The sequence below is a fragment of the Natator depressus genome, chromosome 5 (assembly GCF_965152275.1).
Source record: "Natator depressus isolate rNatDep1 chromosome 5, rNatDep2.hap1, whole genome shotgun sequence".
Lineage (NCBI taxonomy): Eukaryota > Metazoa > Chordata > Testudines > Cheloniidae > Natator > Natator depressus.
In genome coordinates, this window is record NC_134238.1 from 42231693 (window position 1) to 42250692 (window position 19000).

Here is a 19000-nt window from a genome sequence, read left to right on the forward strand (position 1 = left end):
TTCCATGATGCAGCTGAAAGAAGCGGGGAAGGTTGCAGAAGCTCTTGAGAATTATTTGTTACTACTGCAGCACCCCTTTGTTATTTTTCTTTTTCCACCTTTTGCTCAGGGACCACTGTTTGATGTCTGTTATAGAGGAGACAGCTACCAGTACGGTTGCCAATTTTGGTTGGACATGTATCTGGAGGATTTCATCCCATGACATAATCTTTAATTAAAGATTAATCTTTGTTTCCTGGAGACTCGAGGACAATCCTGGAGGGTTGGCAACTCTACTACCAGCCCTTTGTGTATATGCTAGTGGGATGGGAAAATCTGGAGTTCTTGGGAGAAACGTGGAGAATTGTTTTAATTAGCAGCCTAGTTGTCATACCAAAGTTATCCCTGGGGAAATTCTGCACCACTGCACCTTCAGAATTTGCGAAGAATTAATGTTCTGCGCAGAATTTCATTTTTTCCCCACAGAATTGATGCTGCAGAGCTGCTGGCCACTGCTGGGGCCACTGGACCCGGCAGAGCCCTTCTCCGTAGCTTGCAGCGTGCCCACAAGGGTGGGCTGCAGTTCCTGGATTTGTCAGCCCTGGTCAGTCACATGGTGCCGCCGGGCCCCTCCCTGCGCAGCAGCTGCTGGAGCCTGTGAGCTGCACCCTTTAGGAGAGACAGGAGCAATAGCTGGGAGTTTCAGGGAGGGGCCACTGCTTTCCGGGAGGGGAGACTGAGGGTAAGGGGGAGTATCTGCCAGGGGGACGTGACTTGAGCTGTTATGGTGGCGACCAAATCTTTAAATTTTGCCCCCCTCACTATCAGCAGGTACAGGTTGTCTCTGCCTGTCAAGACAGTAACAAAGCTGCATGGAGTGGAGCCTGTGGCTGGGCTGGGAGGGTGCGATTGTCTGGGCCCACGGCTGAGCTCTGGGCGGAGGGGGTGCTGGTGTCTGAGCTGGGGGGGGGCTGCGCAGCCACCTCCAACACCCCCCAAATACTCCCTCCAGCACCTTCTAATACCCCCTGCAAGTACACACACACACCCCTCTAATACCCCCCAATTGAACCCCCACCCCTCCAGCTCTCCCTTCCCCTCCCCAGAAATGTCCTTTATTTTGGAACTTGAAATATGGTAACCCTGTGGGGGCAGGGCGAAAAACAGGAATTGACTAAAAGACCAGAGGGCCAGAGTTTTTCCCCCCGAGATGTGCACAGCTGGCACGTCTGACACACCCAGACTGAGGTGCCCAACAAAAGCATAACGGAGAAATAGGAACAGGGTTGTCATAGGGGTTTCTTTAACTCTGTACTCCTGGGGGAATCTTTTTGGTGTCTGTATTCTTACAAACATACATGCTGACACCTATTTTGAAATAAATTACCAAAATAATTGAAACGGGCATGATTATATTGTGTTGTTTTTGACAAATAAAATATACAGAATTTTAAATTCCCCCAATAATACAAAGTAGAGAGACCAAGAGAAGTGAGTGAAGAAGCAACAAGCTGCTTGATGAAGCAGCTGCATTGCAGGTCACTAGAGATTGTTGAATGCGTGGCAGCAGCCAAAGATTAGCCAGATTTATTGATAAGTAATGGGAGCCGGGAGCAGCCCGGGTACTGCAGTAGTGTCTTGTCATAACATTAAGTAGTCCTAAACTTGAGTCCGAGAGCAGGCTTAAGTGGGTGTGGCTGGGATTAAAGGAAACAGAGAGCATGGGTGGCTGGTAGGGAAGGCTGAGCCTCCCCAAACAGCCAGGCATGGCCTTGCCCACACTCCGCCCCCAGAGCCTCACTTTGGTGGCGCCGCTGGGCTCCAGGGGCTGGGCCATACCGCCTGCCTTCCTGCGGCTGGGGAGGCTGAAGCAATGCTGTGCGTTCTCCCTCCTGGTGCTCCAGGGCTGGGGGGAGCTGCGAGGTGGGGGCTGCTGGCCGCGGTTCGGGAGGCTCTGGGTTCCGGGGTGCGGTCTCGGGTGGAAGGGGAGGGGATGGGGGCTAGCCTCCCCCACGCAGAGGTTCACAAGCTGCCCATGGAAGAGAGCAAACTGAAGTGCGCATCAGATATAGAACTTCTCTTGCATATGCACCAATTTGTTGTGTTCTGTGAAGATACCGGGGCAGCTGTGCAGAGATAACTGATATAGGTGGTAAGCCAGACTTTGGGGCCCACAAGGCTTGCAGCCCCCTCCATCCGACAGGCATGTCTGTGTGGGGCACCTGCACATATAAAGGACGTCTCCATTTTTGTTGTTTAAAAGATGTTTCTAGTTCTCTTTCTTGTGAAAACAGAAAACTAATACGAACGGATGTAATCTCATTGGTAGGGTTAAAAGCTTGTCAGTCAGCCTTTTACTAACGATCTCGGGTTATTCGGTCTCCCTTATAGCCTTCTGGGGCTGGTCTTGGGATCCATGACACCTTTGGCAATAGATCCTTTGATTTCTGCAGGAACCACAGACAAACTGTCTGAACTCTCCAGCAGGAGAGTGAGTTTGTGTGTGTGGTTTTTGGAGGGGGGGTGTGTGGGGGGGGGTGAGAAAACCTGGATTAGTGCTGGAAATGACCCACCTTGATTATCATGCGCATTATAAAGAGAGGTTTCAAAGAGGGATGGGCTATTACCAGCAGGAGAGTGAGTTTGTATGTGTGTCTGTGTGTGTGTGTGGGGGGGGAAGAGTGAGAAAACCTTGATTTGTGCTGGAAATGGCCTTCCTTGATGATCACTTGATGATCACTTTAGATAAGCTGTTAGCAGCAGGACAGTGGGGTGGGAGGAAGTTTTGTTTCATGGTCTCTGTGTGTATATAATGTCTTCTGCAGTTTCCACGATATGGTATGCATCCGATGAAGTGAGCTGTAGCTCACGAAAGCTCATGCTCAAATAAACTGGTTAGTCTCTAAGGTGCCACAAGTACTCCTTTTCTTTTTTCTTTTTACGAATACAGACTAACACGGCTGTTACTCTGAAGGGTTATTGTTGTTTTTGTTTTGTATTGTTTTGTTTTTTGTGTTTGTTTCCACAGCAATTGTAACTTGATTCTTCTGTGCATACACAGTATAACTGTTCTGCATTTCATGCTAAACTTTAATGCTGGTATCTGTGATTTAAATCTCAGCCATGGCATTATGTAGATCTAGTTTAATGTATTTTAATTGACTTACCTGTATTAAAAGGGAGCTGAGCACACAGGAGCCAACTTTCCATTGTGCCGGGGGGTGCTTGACTCCCAGCTCTGCCCCAGGCCCTTCCCCCACTCCACCCTTTCCCTCAAGGCCACACCTACGCCCCGACCAACCTCTTCCCGCCCCCGCTCTGCCCCGTTTCTTCCTGTCCAATTCCACCCCCGAGCACGCTGCATCTTCGCTCCTCCCCTTCCTCCCCCCCCCCCAGCCTCCTGTACACCGCTAAAAAGCTGATTGCAGTGGGTGGGAGGCGCAGGGAGGGAGGGGGAAGTGCTGATCTGCGTGGCTCGCCGGTGGACAGGAGGCGCTGAGGGGAGGGGGAAGTGCTGATAGGGGCGCTGCTGATGGCTGCTCAGCACCCACCATTTTTTCCCCCATGGGTGCTCTAGCAACCCACAGTGTTGGCGCCTTGGCTAAGCACATTGATCACTCATTCAGACTTTACACTCATGCCTATTAGAGTGTGAAGTCTGATCCAAAGCAGTGCATGGAGCCTTCATGTACTTAGCAGCATTGTGCACTTGACCCATCTAAAGGCACCGGTGCCAATTCATCAATCACATGAGGTTGCATGAATGTATAATCTTTTTTTTAATTCTCCATTAATTGAAGTGTGTTTACGCACACATTTGCACATGGGTATAACTGTTGTATCACTCCCTGGTACATCATTAATTCAGCTGGTTGGGAATTTTTGAATGTCATTTTTTCCATCAGAAAATGCAAATTCATCAAAGCAGAAACTTTTCCCGGGAAAATATCTAAGGCCTAGGATAGAATTGAGAGAGGAAAAAGAGAAACCACTCACCTTTAAATATACAATAGCCCTGTGGTTTGGGCACTCACCTGTGATGTCGGAAACACTAGTTTAATTCTGTTCTCTACCTTATTTCTCTCTCTGACCTAATGAACATTTAATAAGTCTTTACTCTGAGTGATTCAGAGCAGGGACTTGTACCTTGGTTTCTCATATCCCAGGTGACCTCCTTAACTTTTGTGGTGTGGGGTTCTCTGTCTCTCCTGGCCCACATTGTATGTGTATCTATTCATTGGGTGAGAGAAAGAGACTGACTCAGTAGCCTGGTGGTTAGGTACTCGTGATGTGGGAGACCTAACTGAGTGTTCTAACCACTGAGCTAATGGCTGTTCTCATTTTTTTCACAAAATATTTCAAAAAGTCTCAGATTTGCCCTGATGAAGAATGGGAATTATTCATGAAACTTAAAACATCTAACTTGAAACTTGAAGTTATGAAAATTTTGAACTTGAAAATTTTCTCAGGATGGGATAGCTGTTTGCCACCAGCTCTAATCATTAACTATCTGAGAAAATGAAAAAAAAAATTTAGAATTCTGAATCGCTCTGAGTGACTTGAGTTATCACATTATTAATAGATGGAGGATTTTAATAATGTGTGGTCGTCTTTCCTTGTACAACTAAAAATTAAGGTAATTTGCTGTTTATAATGTATATGGGAAAGGGGGCAAAAGTTTTAAATTATAAATTGCACTCTGATTCAAGTTTCCTAACACTATCTAAATCCATTTAAAATTGTAACCACATCTTTTTAAAAAGGAGTTAAATTGGTCAAAATTTGCAAACGTTCTTCCTGCCCCTAGTATGCCCACACCCTCTGTTTTGCAACAGAGATGGCATTCGATGCTTAACTATATTTACTTTCTTTTTTATTAAACTGCTGCTGCTTTTAATGCTGTTGAATGGCATGAACTCTGCATTTCCAGTTAGTGAGTGGAGGGTTCACCTGTCTGTACATATCAGTAATCTTGAAACCTAATTCCAGTTTAGAGAAAATAATAATAAATGTGCTTTGTAGATACATATTTTGTCCCTGGGCTTCTACCCTTCCTATTCTCCTGTAGACCCATATCTGTCCAATGTTAATCTCTAATGGCATCAAGCAAACACTGCTAAACCTGCCAAGAGATGTCAATATCATCTAGACTGAGAGCAAAGAATATCCAAGAAGCAAGCCAGCTGCCAACCATAACAAACACATTTAGCAAAATGTTTAGTAGTTCTCTTATCAGAGTAGAGAGGGCCCCCACTAGCAGACAACCAGATCTTAAGAGTTTGCAAACCCTTTCCTTACTCGAACTGGGGACAGTCATCTGTGGGTGTCACGGGTAGTTTCATCCAGTTTTTTTAAATAACTTGAGCTCTTCACCCCTGCACAGATCCCGGTGAGAAGCACCTGGATAACTAACTGAAAATTATTCTGCTGCCGAGCTTTGTGTTTCACTGACTAGCACAGTTGGTTACATTACAAAAGCCAAACCTGCAACCTTCTATGGCTTCTTGGATTTTGTCTGCTTTATGACAAGATTTCATGACTGAATAGCTAGGCGGTAACCCCAATACAAAAGCATATTCGACCTATTGTTATGTTGTATTGCTGTGATGTTAAAATGCTAAGGAGATCATCAAATGACAACAAGGCTTCAAAGTGGGGCTAATGTTCTGATCCACCAGGAGTTTATAATAGCAATTATCATTAATCTCTGATTCCCTCAGTGCTAGATTCCCTCAGTGCTAATAGAAAGTCATTGCATCAGAAACTCTTTATTTTGTAAGTAGACAGCTATTAAAAATGCATTAATAATCTATAGTGAGTGCAACATATGCCTTTCCGAAAGATTTGCAGTTCTTCCCTCTGTGGTGAAGACACAGGATTTCTTGAAGCTAAGTACAAAACAATCCAACAATTTAATTAATCTGGATATAGCTTTCTTAACCATAACTGCCTGCAAAATGAGGCACCCTGAGTGTATTGTCATTAGGTAAAGTATTGTTTTGGTATGTTGATTACCTATTCACTCTGTTACTTCTCCCTGGGGTTGATAGTTTAATTACCCACCTAATGCCTGGTCACCAGTCAGGTGTACTTTATCAGGTCAGAAACATCAGCAGTAATCTCAGAAGTATATAAAATAATTTAGGACTAAAATATACAACAGCCAACAAATCCCTGGGAACAGCAGGATTTGAATAATAAGCAAGCACTGCACATATGGGCAGAGAATTAACTGGCACTGGTTTTCATTTGAAAATCTCTCAGGTATTGACTTGCAGATGGGTGGATGAATGCTGTGAGGGATGAAGGTCACGTATAGGACTCTGGTTCTAATCTGTCTTGATTTTCTGGAATACCACACCTTAAAACCACAGCAGTAGTACTAGTCACCCCAGTCACTCTGGGGTTTTTTTCTTCCCTATTTGCAGTCTTGACTGTTTGAATTATTTTGTTACTCAGACATCTAGATAAACCCCCATGATTTAACTGGTATTCAGGAATTATTTGTAATATGTTTGTTGGAAATCTGAAGATTCCAGAGAAATCAGTTTACAAATTGATTGACATTAGTCAAGTTTGACTCTCCTGCATGAAGAGGATTTATTGAATCTTTCTTATTTTATCTGTAATGATAAAATAATGATAAAATGATAAAAGTTCCATGCTGCTCCTGGTGATGCTAGAGAGGTAGAGGTTCTGTATCACCTGAAAGCAATAGTCATATTTTGTGGGGGGGGAAAAGTACAATTTTTCAGGAAAAAGTTAAGAATATGCTCTGAATAAATGACCGATGGGTAATTACATCTCTCAGCAGCATACTTAATGTAAACAGATGTAAATATGTGGTGTTAAAATAGTTATCAATGGAAACAGTAGTCAAGATTTATAAAACGACCTCATGTGCTGATATTTCAAACCCTTTACTGTCAGAAGGTGCTTATCATCTACAACGTTTATATTTTAAATTACCTATTTCTGTTCTCTGTAAAATGCCAAGGCAGGTTCTTTGTCTTCTCATTCATCTAAGCCTACTGTGTTTTCCCAGACACAGCTCCCTGCTTTTTGGTGTGGTATCTAGAATGAGTGGCCACGTTTTCTCTGCACAGCATGTCTTTTTTTTTAAAGCTTATCTTTATTTAATAAGCTATCCTAGTAGCAAGAGGAATCCAGTTAGGAGCTGTTAAATTAAATGAACTGTTGCTCTCAGTAATTTGGTGTTTGCAGTTCATGCAGGACAAGAATAAATTGTGCTAGCCCCCAAACAAAGATCAAAATCTATGCCACGATGTCTGGTTTTAGATGTTTTTCCCCTCAGGGAACAAAAATCCCTGTCACCTTGAAATTATCAAGGCCCCCAGAGGTATATGAAGAGTAATGAAGAAGCTGTGGTATTGGGGGAGGGGAGAAAGTTGAAAACTTAGTTCTGCTGTGATAGATAAATGGACAAAAAGAATCAGGGGTTCTGGCCAGCTAACGCGGAATTCTTGTCTCCTGGGGCTCAGGAAAGAACAGATGCAAAGGTATGATTTCAGCGCAGCTGTAAACACATCCTGATTCGGCTCCCAAAAAAGAATGGGTTTCTTAGTGTTTACCATCTAAATGTCTTGATGATTATACTGTCTATCATAAAATTAATGGCATCTGCTGAGGACATCACTATAAAATATGTAATGTTAATTGAAAAATTTCAGTAGAAATCGAGCACACTTGAAGTCGTTAAGACAGCTCCTCTGTTGGATTAGGCTTTTCTTTTTGAACCTGGATAGTAATGTATCCTCTTTAAATGTTTACTTTGAGTATATACTCAGAAGTCTTGCTCTCCTTACTCCTAATTATAATTGCAGATTTCATTTAGTGTCCAACAGTACAGTAAATAAGTTGCTCTTCTACTTATTCTTTAAATGTGTGTGATCAGAATCTATTCTTTAATTTAGAAGGTTTTTTTAATATGTCTCATACGGCAATGCTCCTTTAAAAAGAACTTTTTTTTTTTTTTGCAAGTGTCACCTTTACATTTCCCCTTTAGACAATCCAAATGGTCTAATAACATATGCTGAATGGCCAAGGCAAGCTGGAGCACTGGTGAACTTCCCCTTAACAGCTGCCATCAAGCTTTCTCTCTGATCAGTGGCAGGTAGCATGTCTAATGTGAGAAAGTAACAAGCCCCCAAAGGAGATGTCCTCCTGTTCACAATGCGCAGTCACTTCTGCACATCACTTAAGGACTTCACCTCTCCAAGCAGGCCTTTGGTCTAACCAGTCCAGGGGAAAAATTTCCGTTCCATTTGTTTTGTGATGCTGCTGGCTTTTAGAGAGCTTCAGGAATTCACAGTACAGTTGGCAAGAGGAAAAACTATAGAGAAAATATGTTTAAGGACTATACTCTTATGGCAGTCAATTTCTGGGGTTTTCTAATATTTTTAAATTTTTATAATGACTTTAAAAAATAGTGTGTTTCCAAACTTCAAGTTGTATTTCTTTCAAACTAACATATTATTCCTGTAATGTTGAATTAATTGATCTGTTTTTGAAAATGGCGAGAACTGGCTTTATATGAAGTTAAATTTGATCTTCATTACTAGTTTCTTTAACTGAAATTTTACTTTAAATAAGATGTTATATTGGGAGTCCAGTTCTTTCAGAACCTTTACAGACTTATCTTTGTATTCAGGATTGGTTCTAGGCTCTCTAGAACTGTAAGATACTTGCTTTGTGTCTGATTTCTTTTTCTCCTTTATCTTTGCCCCGTGACAGGAAGCAGTCCTCAAGACAGCCCGAGAAATTTCTCCCCCAGTGCCTCAGCCCATTTTTCTTTTGCACGAAGGTAGGAGTTTGTTTGCTATGCTTAAAGTACCTTTTGTATGGTGGAAATGTTCCTATACACAGAGGGACTGACTCGCAAAATATGTGGAAATGTCAGTAATTCAGAATTATTTGATTTTTTTATATTAACTATTTTAGTCCTTAAACAACATAAAACCTCCCTGAGTGATTGATGCAATGCAATTGTGCCTTTTAAAAGTACGTTTTAAAATTTAATTTTGCTCATATGTATCTTCAGTCAAATTCTTTTCATTGGTAAGACTCATACAATCAGTCAGATTCAGATCTTGTAAAAATTGAGACATTTCAATAGTAAATGGATAGCATAGGCAAGCTTCAGTCACAGACCTAAGTAGTTTCCCCAGCTGTATAATTGAGACAATTACCTGACTTGCAGGTGTGTTGTGAGGATTAATTAATTAATGTTGGTACAGTTTTGAGGTAAATTATTAATAAATTAACCATAAACTGAGTAAATAACTTGTCACAGCAGACCACCTATTCATGCCAGTGTGGTTCCATATTACTTAAAATCTCTTCCACTTACCTGGCTGGCGGGGTAGGTAGAGTTTATATGTTGACCTCAGTGTGTCCGCAAAATAAATGACATCAGATGGCTGTGTTTTAGGTGATGCATTAAGTATCACAGCAGTTACTCACATAACTGCCTCATTCATCAGTGAGAGAACACTAGTTGGTGCAACTTTGTTTCATTTCAGGACTTTCAGATACACAGGTTGTCAGACAGGGATAAATCTTATACCCAGTGTAAGAAAATGGCTTTGGCTCTTTATAAAACGGTTCAAGCGAGGGGAGAGAGCTTCATTTGTACATGCTTTGTGTGGCTCAACTCTAGCTTCTGACATCTGCAATGGTGTTTCATACAAATCTATGTTTTGAAATTCGTATGGAGGAATATAACCAGCATCTGCTGTCACCTATGTTTAATCTGACTGTGATTTAAAAACTAGCTGAATCAGTATTTTACAGTGTAAAGTAGTACACAAAAATATATTTCCATGAAGGAGGAGATATTTATAATAAATTTATAAATACACTAAAATAGCTCATGAGAAAAACCAATGAGAGAAATTGAACATTACTTAAGATGAGGATGTTAATGATAGTGTTTGGTACCATTTAAAAAAGTGTCTCAAACAATTCCTGTCATTAAATGCTTTATCATGTAATTACACTGAAATACTAAGAAAAGTCCATTTTATTTCTGTCATGACAGTGTTCATGATACCTGATACCACGAGCAGTTTACCTGGAACTCCTGTACATCTTTTCTGTTAGGATGTGTAATATTGTACTACTTCAGCAGTAATGGCAGCCCATATTGCAAATACCATATATCAGATTCTGGATTCGGTCCTTTTCATCTTGCATTCTCTTCTACTTTCAAACTGTATCTTTTATTTAAAACTAATTCGTGGGGGTGGAGGGAGGGGGTAGAAGAGATGAATTTGGAAAGCGAAAGTAATTTCCAGGACATTTCCATTTTGCAGATCAAAGTAAAGGATCTAGCTTCAGAACTTGAAGAGCAGTGTATTTAATTTTTGTAGCGAATTTGCTTGATAGCATTTTATACATGAAACATTAACCTAAACATTTTTGATCCATACGGTATTTGTATGTCATTTTCTTAGGGAAAGGCACTATGTATCTCAAGATTATATTCATGCACCATGTTACGGTAATAAAAATGGGTTGGTCTTTGTGTATTAGTGGAGGAAACATGTTCAACCCAAGTAATCTGATGAAACAAATTATTTCTGCTTCACAGCTGCAAAATATACAGGATACGCCATTGTTTACATCTTTCAGCTGGTTTTTCTTTCTTTCTATACTAAGCAAATTTAATTTATATATCTGAGCTAAAAGGAACAAACCTCTTTTTGGAATTGTTCATTCATTGGAAAGATGCTCATCAATACCTCAGAGAAAAGAGGGTTAATACATTACAAAACAAGGTCATGGAGACAGAGAGATGTGCAAAATTTTCCAGTGTGTTCCGTGTTTGTTCATTGTGAATAAATGGACCGAATAAATCTCCACAAATCATACCCTTTGTTCTGACAGGTGTTTTCTTTAGTGTGGAGCAACACTAGTTCTACAGTACTATACAATTCATACTATTTAATCCTGGTAGAACTCATACAATAGGATTAAGATTATGTAAAATAATAGATAGGATTAAGATTATGTAAAAATGGAAAAATTTCAATGGTGAATGGATAGCGCAGTCAAGCATCGCTCACCCCTGTGACACTAACTAGACCTACATCATTGACTTTTTTACATGAGGCAGCATGGTCTAGAGTTACCATGGGGGACTGACAGCCAGGGATTCCTGAGTTCTGATCCTGGTTTTATTGATGCTGTCAGTGACTCTGCCACAGACTTGTGTGACTCTGAGCGTATACATAATCATCTGTATCTGTGGGACTATATCATGAACTCCTTACTCACGTTTTACTCAGTCCACATCCATCCTGATGACTTGAGTTGGAGTTTGATTGGGTAAATGCTGAGTAGGAAGCCACACCTTGAAATTTCACCCAGAATGAATAATGGTGATGTTCTCAGACAGACTTTTTTGGAGGGTGAGGAGGCAGCATCAAAATGTTTAGATTTCGAGATATGAAGCCCTACTTTATGAAATTACATTTCCTACACAAAACCAGAATTGATTGGGGGTCTTTGTACCTGATCTCAAATTCAGTGTTTTTTTAAAATATTTTTTCAAAAATACCTGCTTTGTATATTAAAAACAAACCCTATTTTGTTATGCTTATACATTTTGTTATTTTGCTTGTGTTTTAACATATTTGATGCACAATTGTACTCCAGTCATGGGCACCGAAATGACAGGTAAATGTAACCAAAAACCATAACAGTTGTTTTGTGATTTGTCTATTTGGAAGTGTAAGCTCCATATTGTCTGTATGTGGGCCACATGAAGCAGCAGGGGTTAGCTTATTGTATTATCTTATAAATTGTATTAGCTTATAAATATTTCCTCCTCCAAAGGTGTAATTTAACTAAAATGTGAGTGTTTCACATGTATTCATAGCTCTTAAGAGTTTAAATTCTAGTCTAATTGTTCTTTCCACTTAATGATAGTAACCTACTAGTAATTTGTACTGATTTCATTTTTATAATGGAAATAATCATTCCCATTATATTTTGCTTTTAGTTGATTGTGTTGGTTACACCACATTTCGTAGCATCATGGTTTGTGTATTGGTCACATGTTTTTATTTGCTTGTCATTAATTTGCATCTGCTGAACCTGACAGCTATAATTATTCCCTGTCTTCATTTTGTCAGAGTGTATTAGCGAGAGATCAGTATTATGAATCAGCTCATTCACTTTCGAGTTATTTCATCTCATTGATTCTATTAAAATTGTATAATGTTTGTTTATTGTGACCGCCTGTGAAAGTTTACTCTTTGGTGAATAACCTGATTGTATCATCCTTCTGGAATGCAATTCTAAAGAATAATAGTTTTCCAGGTATTTCTGTGTAATGATTCTGCAGTGTTCTCTTGGACTAACCTCAATTTCACAACAGGACTGATGGACGCCGCTGGTCTTTGGCTTCTCTCCCCTCCTCTGGCTACGGTACAAATACACCCAGCTCAACGGTTTCTGTAAGTGCCAGCTTTATTTTACAGATAGATTTCAACTACATACAGTATTTTCTCAAACAGGCCACCTTGTGAGAAATAAAATATAACATATGCCTTTTGTCACCCCGGATAAGGTATGCATCAAATGATGTGCTGACAAGCAAGATATGCACACTTTCAGTACTGGCATTTCATTTGTGATGCATAACTACATTATCACCCAGTAGTGGAAGTATGTACAAGGTTATGTTTGGTTTACTGAGACTCCCATATTTATTATGGGATATGGCTATCTAAATGCCCCTTTGCATAGCTCTAACTTTATTATGTGTGCTACATACAACAGTTGGCATTGTTAGCTTTGTACTTGTTATGCCACCATCTTGTCTTAAAACTATTGACAAGTGTAGACTGTTTGATTTTAGGCTAATCTTGCCCTTGCCGTTCCTTCTCAACACACATTCTGCCTATACTGGGAAATACATGAGAGCAGAATGGCATAGGTAATGGTTCATTTCCACTACTGAGGAGATTCACAGTGAGAGAAGCATAAGTTATGGGGGTCTGCACTTCTACACATCATATGGGGGGTTTTCGCCTTCCTCTGCAGCATGGGGCATGGGTCACTTGCTGGAGGATTCTCTGCACCTTGAAGTCTTTAAACCACGATTTGAGGACTTCAGTAGCTCAGACATAGGTCAGGGGTTTGTTACAGGAGTGGATGGGTGAGATTCTGTGGCCTGCGTTGTGCAGGAGGTCAGACTAGACGATCGTAATAGTCCCTTCTGACCTTAAAGTCTATGAGTCTATGAGAGAGTGTTCTGGTGCAGCACAGTGTCTTATAGTCTGCAACTAAGCAGTTCTGTTGGCTGGCCCCACCTTGAAAGTTCATGATTTTGTCTTCAGTCTTGTATTATGCCCACAGCTTGTCCCAATTAGTGAGATAGTATGTAAAATAATGTATATTTTATTAGATATCTGGTGTTCCCTTCTTAAACTCACTCCTTGAACCATTCAGGTAACTTTACTTTTTCCTTATGCACAGTTAATCTTTTCTCGAGAAATAGTTCAGTTACCCATACTAAGCCTTGATAGCATTTGACAGGTGCATATTAATAATCAGCTCTTAGTCTGTTTTTTCCACAAAGGGTTTGTGAAGGTTAAGCATATTCTTGTCTTCCTGACTTCAAAAACAAGTTGAGAAAATGTGCATAGCTTAAAAATAACTCAACAGCACTGATTTTCCTCCTCACTGTGCCCCCCCCACACACACACACACTTGGTGTAGGTCTTCCTTTTAGCAAGTAACTTGTCATGTTTAGGATTAATTCCCTAACCACTTTCCATCATGCACATGCAGACGCTTCCCTTTGGATTCAGATGAAAAGTGATGTGCTGTGCTCCATGAAAATGCTTGAAAATATTGACAGAATGGAGTTTGTCAACCACTAAGTAATTGCTATAGCAACTCTATCACCATTATACTTAGTACTTAGATTTTCAGAAAGCCTTTGACAAGGTTCCTGACCAAAGGCTCTTACGCAAAGTAAGCTGCCACAGGATAAGAGGCTTTCATGGATTGGCAACTGGTTAAGAGATAGGAAACAAAGGGTAGGTATAAATGGTCAATTTCAGAATGGAGAGAGGTAAATAGTGGTGTCCCACAGGGGTCTATTCTGGGTCCAGTCCTATTCAGCATATTCATTAATGATCTGGAAAAAGGGGTAAACAGTGAGGTGGCAAAATTTGCAGATGATACAAAATTATTAAAGATAGGTAAGACCCAGGAAGACTGCAAAGAGCTGCAAAGGGATCTCTGAAAACTGGGTGACTGGGCAACAAAATGGCAGCTGAAATTTAATGTTGATAAATGCAAAGTAATGCACATTGGAAAGCATAATCCCAACCTTACATATAAAATGATGGGGTGTAAATTAGCTGTTACCACTCAAGAAAGAGATCTTGTGGATAGTTCTCTGGAAACATCAACTCAGTATGCAGGAGCAGCCAAAAAAGTGAACACAATGCTGGGAATAATTTAGAAAGGGATAGATAATAGGACAGAAAATATCATGTTGCTTCTATATAAATCTATGATATGCCCACATCTTGAATACTGTGTGCAGATGTGGTCACCCCATCTCAAAAAAGATATATTGGAATTGGAAAAGGTTCAAAACAAAGGTTCAGGGCAACAAAAATGATTAGGGGTATGGAACGGCTTCCGTGTGAGGATAAATTAATAACACTGGAACTTTCCAGCTTGGAAAAGAGACGGCTAAGTGAAGATATGATTGAGGTCTATAAAATCATGAATGGTGTATAGAAAGTAGATAAGGAAGTGTTGTTTACTACTTCTCATAACATAATAACTAGGGGTCACCAAATAAAATTAATAGGCAGCAGGTTTAAAACAAAACAAAAGGAAGTATTTCTTCACACAACACACAGTCAGCCTGTGGAACTCCTTGCCAGAGGATGTTGTGAAGGTCAAGACCATAACCGGGTTCAAAAAAGAACTAGATACATTCATGGAGAATAGGTCCATCAATAGCTATTAGCCAGGATGGGCAGGGATGATGTCCCTAGCCTCTGTTTGCCAGAAGCTGGGAGTGAGCGACAGGGGTTGGATCACTTGATGATTACCTGTTCTGGTCATTTCCTCTGGGGCACCTGGCACTGGCCACTGTTGGAAGACAGGATACTGGGCTAGATGGATCTTTGGTCTGACCTAGTAGCGCCATTCTTATGTTCTTCTTATATGAAACAGACGTACTCAAAAACTGGAATGAAGAAAAACACCATGAACATTATGTCAAAACAGATGTTTAATTTCCAAGTTATATGAAGGTTTTTCCTTGACTAAGACACACTTTTAAAACTGTAATTCTAATTCAGTTTCTTGTTTCCTCCTTCCCACTTGCTGTTGCATGATGATGATGTACACAGACAAGAATGCATGAATCCGTTTTAACTATCTTTCCTATTCCTTATAGAAACACATCTTGCACTGCCATAATTGCCTTAGCTATCTAAAACTATATAATGGATTGTATGTTGAGCTGTCCCTTGGTAGTTCATGAATAGGCCATATCTTATTTATAAAAATTAAAACAGATGTCCTTCTACAAACACACACGTGGCTTTGAACTAACAGTTTCTGACTGGTGGAAAGAAGTCTGTCATTTTAATAAATAAGTGTGAATTTTGTTGAATCAACCAGCAGCATAAAAATGGATCCCTGTATTTTTATACGTTCTTCTCTTTGGTTGATTTTTCTGCTGGTTCCTACTGTTGGTGCAGCTTGCGCAAGGACCAAGACAACTGCTGATTTTAAAGAAATAGAGGTGTTCTCAGAAGTGATATGCTTCATTTGCATTATTCATTCAAGCTAGAGACAGTGAATTTAAGATTTGAATTAAGGAATGAAAACTTTAACCTCTGCTGCTCTGATTTGTTTCACATACTTTGTTAGAATCTGAAACAGCAACTATTAGACATCCTCACCCCTCTGTATATTTTTACAAATTCATGGAAATGAGGTGAGACTAGTTCGTGAGCAGTGGCTCATTGTTTCTACTGTACTTTTTACTTCCAGCATTTTATAAATACATCTCTGGATTACTGTGATTTTCATCAACTGCTAGAACACTTCTGTGTAAGCAAGGGCAGTTATGGCACATAGTATCATAATATCTAGTACCAAACTTTGAAGATACTTGTGATCTTTGAAGGTCAAGTAGAGGAAAAGGTAGACAAAGGAAAGTCTGTAGTGCACCCTATTTATATCCAAATGAATGCAGTGCACCTTATGTTATCTCATTACTTTTTCTTAACCTTTTTAAGATGAAATTGAAGAGAATGAAGAAGTCACTACTTTAGTGAAAGTTTATTAAAGTAGGTTATATATGTATATATTACATTTATATTATATGTTCGCCTTCTAGCATTCAGTTACCAGGAAGTTCTGAAAGTTGGCTAGCTACCTACTATGCTTAACATCATGGAGTGCTACCTGTACATGGCAACTTAGTAGAGCCTATGCTCCTCTCACTTCAGAAAATCTTTGGGATTGAGGGGCTACAGAAGCCCTGCCTGTTGGCCTACAAAACATAAAGATGGAGGGAAATAGCCAGACTCGTAAGAGGCCAGTAAGCCCAGGAGGCAGCGGGAAGACAGACAATAAGGAATTATGCCAGTTCTTGAGGATCTGTAGGGAGGGTATAGGGAACGATGTCAGCTGGCTGCGTAGAGAGAACATGTCCCAGTAGCATTCATGGAGTTTTGCCACTCTATAGACTTTTTCCCCTCATACTGGCAAGACATAAGGAACATCAAATTGAATCTCTGTGGAGCAGCGTCAAGATTCAGTGCAAATATTTTGCATGTCTAGATGCTACATATATGAATGTGTAGCATAGCTGTCATCTGTATTTTTACTTGTTTATACTGTGTACCTATTTCTAGTAACTTAAGCGATGATAAACTATGAAAAACTTCAGATCTTGAAAGAGTTTTGAATCTTGTATTTCTAAACTAAGAGGATGGGTTGACGATGTATCTTTAGTTTTTATATTCCATGGAATTTATTTATTTAGTCTTCATAACTATATGAAGTTCTTACATTTCAGTTTAGATGTACAAGTTTTGTCAAAAATGGTCTGTAAAATATTTTCAGAGAGAATTCAGGTAATAATTAATAAACAATATTAGAAATGTTGATGATGGCTTCCTAGAATCAAAATAATGTGTTTTTAACAAGTGATGGGCACCAAAAAATGTAGGGTATCCAAACACATTTGTTACTGCAGTATGTAAAATTACGGGTTTTACTTTGTGGTGATAAATCATAAACTATCATACCATTAATATGTATCTTATACTACTGGAAATAATGAATATTTAGCAGACTCCATTTTAAAGTTTCTTCTATTTTGATGTATATTATTATTTCCAGCACTCTTTCTCATGTTAAGTATAGGGAAGTGCTCTCAAGGCAGGAGAATCTTTCAAAATAGAAACAACTTTAAGTGCAGTCACTATGTCTGTGGCTGCATTTTTAATTTTAATCTGAACTATTTTTATGTTTACTGTATATGTAGCTCATGAATTTAAATGTTTGTATTTTACTTATTCTGCTCCACAAATTGTTAAGTGAATATAGGAAAAGATAGCTGTAGTTCCCAATTTAAGTGCACTCTGTATATGCAATGAATATAATCTTGGAAATGGCTTTTGGCTATGATATTAACTAATGTTCTGTCTTGCCCTTTGCAGTCATCCTGTTCCTCCCAAGAGAAGTTACACCAGTTACCATACCAACCAACACCTGATGAACTACATTTTTTGTCTAAACATTTCTGTACCACTGAAAGCATTGCCAGTGATAACAGATGTAGGACCACACCAATGCGCCCTCGATCCAGAAGTCTCAGGTGAATTCAGCTCTCTGGAAATAGTGGCTACATCTGAATCTGTATACTACTGGCGCATCCTGGTTCTATAAATTTGGGGCGTTAACCAATTTGTGATATTTGAATAATTCCTGAAATGTAATAGAAGTCAGTGTTGATTGTGTCTTAGGCTGAACCAAACTCCATTAATAAATTGTTACTTTAGGTCCTCCTTATTGGTTAATTCTCTCATTGACATTGTAATTTAGATTTTAATGGAATGGAACGAAACTAGTAACTTCTGGCCACTTCAACTGTGATGATGGCTTTTATTCTACTTCTGTGTGCAAGTGTTCATAGGATTCAAGCCTATATTTGCAAGAATAATACAAAATATTATTTATATTCTAGGTGTCCTTAGTATAAAAGAAATAGAAAAGTGTGTCAGAAAGTTATGGGGAGGAGGGAGAATTTATTATACTTAGCTACGGAGCATTTTAATTTCTTGCTCGCCAGAGACCTAGCCCATCCTATTTCCCATACTCTGGAAATCTGTGCAAGATACACTTTTAATAGATCAGTTCTTACCTATCAAAGTATTATATACTTATATACTGTACTATTTGGAGAATGCAAAAAGGCAATATCTCTAATCTTTCTAGGACTAAAAAAATAGTATTTAGTCACTTCAGAATTAAAATCAATGTTGCAGGTAGCAAAACTGTCAGAATTCATAATTTCAGTGCAAATTATTTTAGCTCAGTTTTTTCATGATTATTCTTTATTTAGAATTCTGTATAGATTGCCATGACTAAATTAAGTTGCTACCTACATAATCTGTAGAGCTGTGGAATAAATAGAGCAATTACTGAGAAGTAAGATGAGATGGGGTTTTTTGTTCTTTAAAAGGTTAGACATGGAAAACATTCTTCACCTACCAGTACAGTCTTCTTTCTACCACTTTATTTTCCAGTTTAGAAAAATAAAAAATTCCTAGTTTAGTTTATGAAACATGCACAGTCACACCAGACAATAATAGCCAAACTGCTTTCAGATACGTTACTGCGCTAGTTGAGTGGTGTACTGAACTTAAGTACTGAATATATTGTTTTATTTATGCAAATAGGTAATTTGCTTGGGTTAGCCATGATAGTTGAAGTTTCTAAC

General features: G+C 39.4%; 1 protein-coding gene across 9 annotated transcripts in view; it reads left to right on the plus strand.

Annotated features, from left to right (window-relative positions):
• MAST4 (microtubule associated serine/threonine kinase family member 4) overlaps nt 1–19000 on the plus strand; it is a 442775-nt gene that overhangs the window by 346258 nt on the left and 77517 nt on the right. For 6 of the 9 annotated variants that reach the window (XM_074952648.1, XM_074952650.1, XM_074952654.1 and 3 more), the window contains 4 exons: nt 8734–8803; nt 11659–11679; nt 12383–12461; nt 17718–17875. In XM_074952648.1, coding sequence (XP_074808749.1) covers nt 8734–8803; nt 11659–11679; nt 12383–12461; nt 17718–17875 — 328 coding nt within the window. The remainder of the gene's footprint in view (nt 1–8733; nt 8804–11658; nt 11680–12382; nt 12462–17717; nt 17876–19000) is intronic. The other 3 variants (XM_074952649.1, XM_074952651.1, XM_074952656.1) reach the window with 1 other exon arrangement.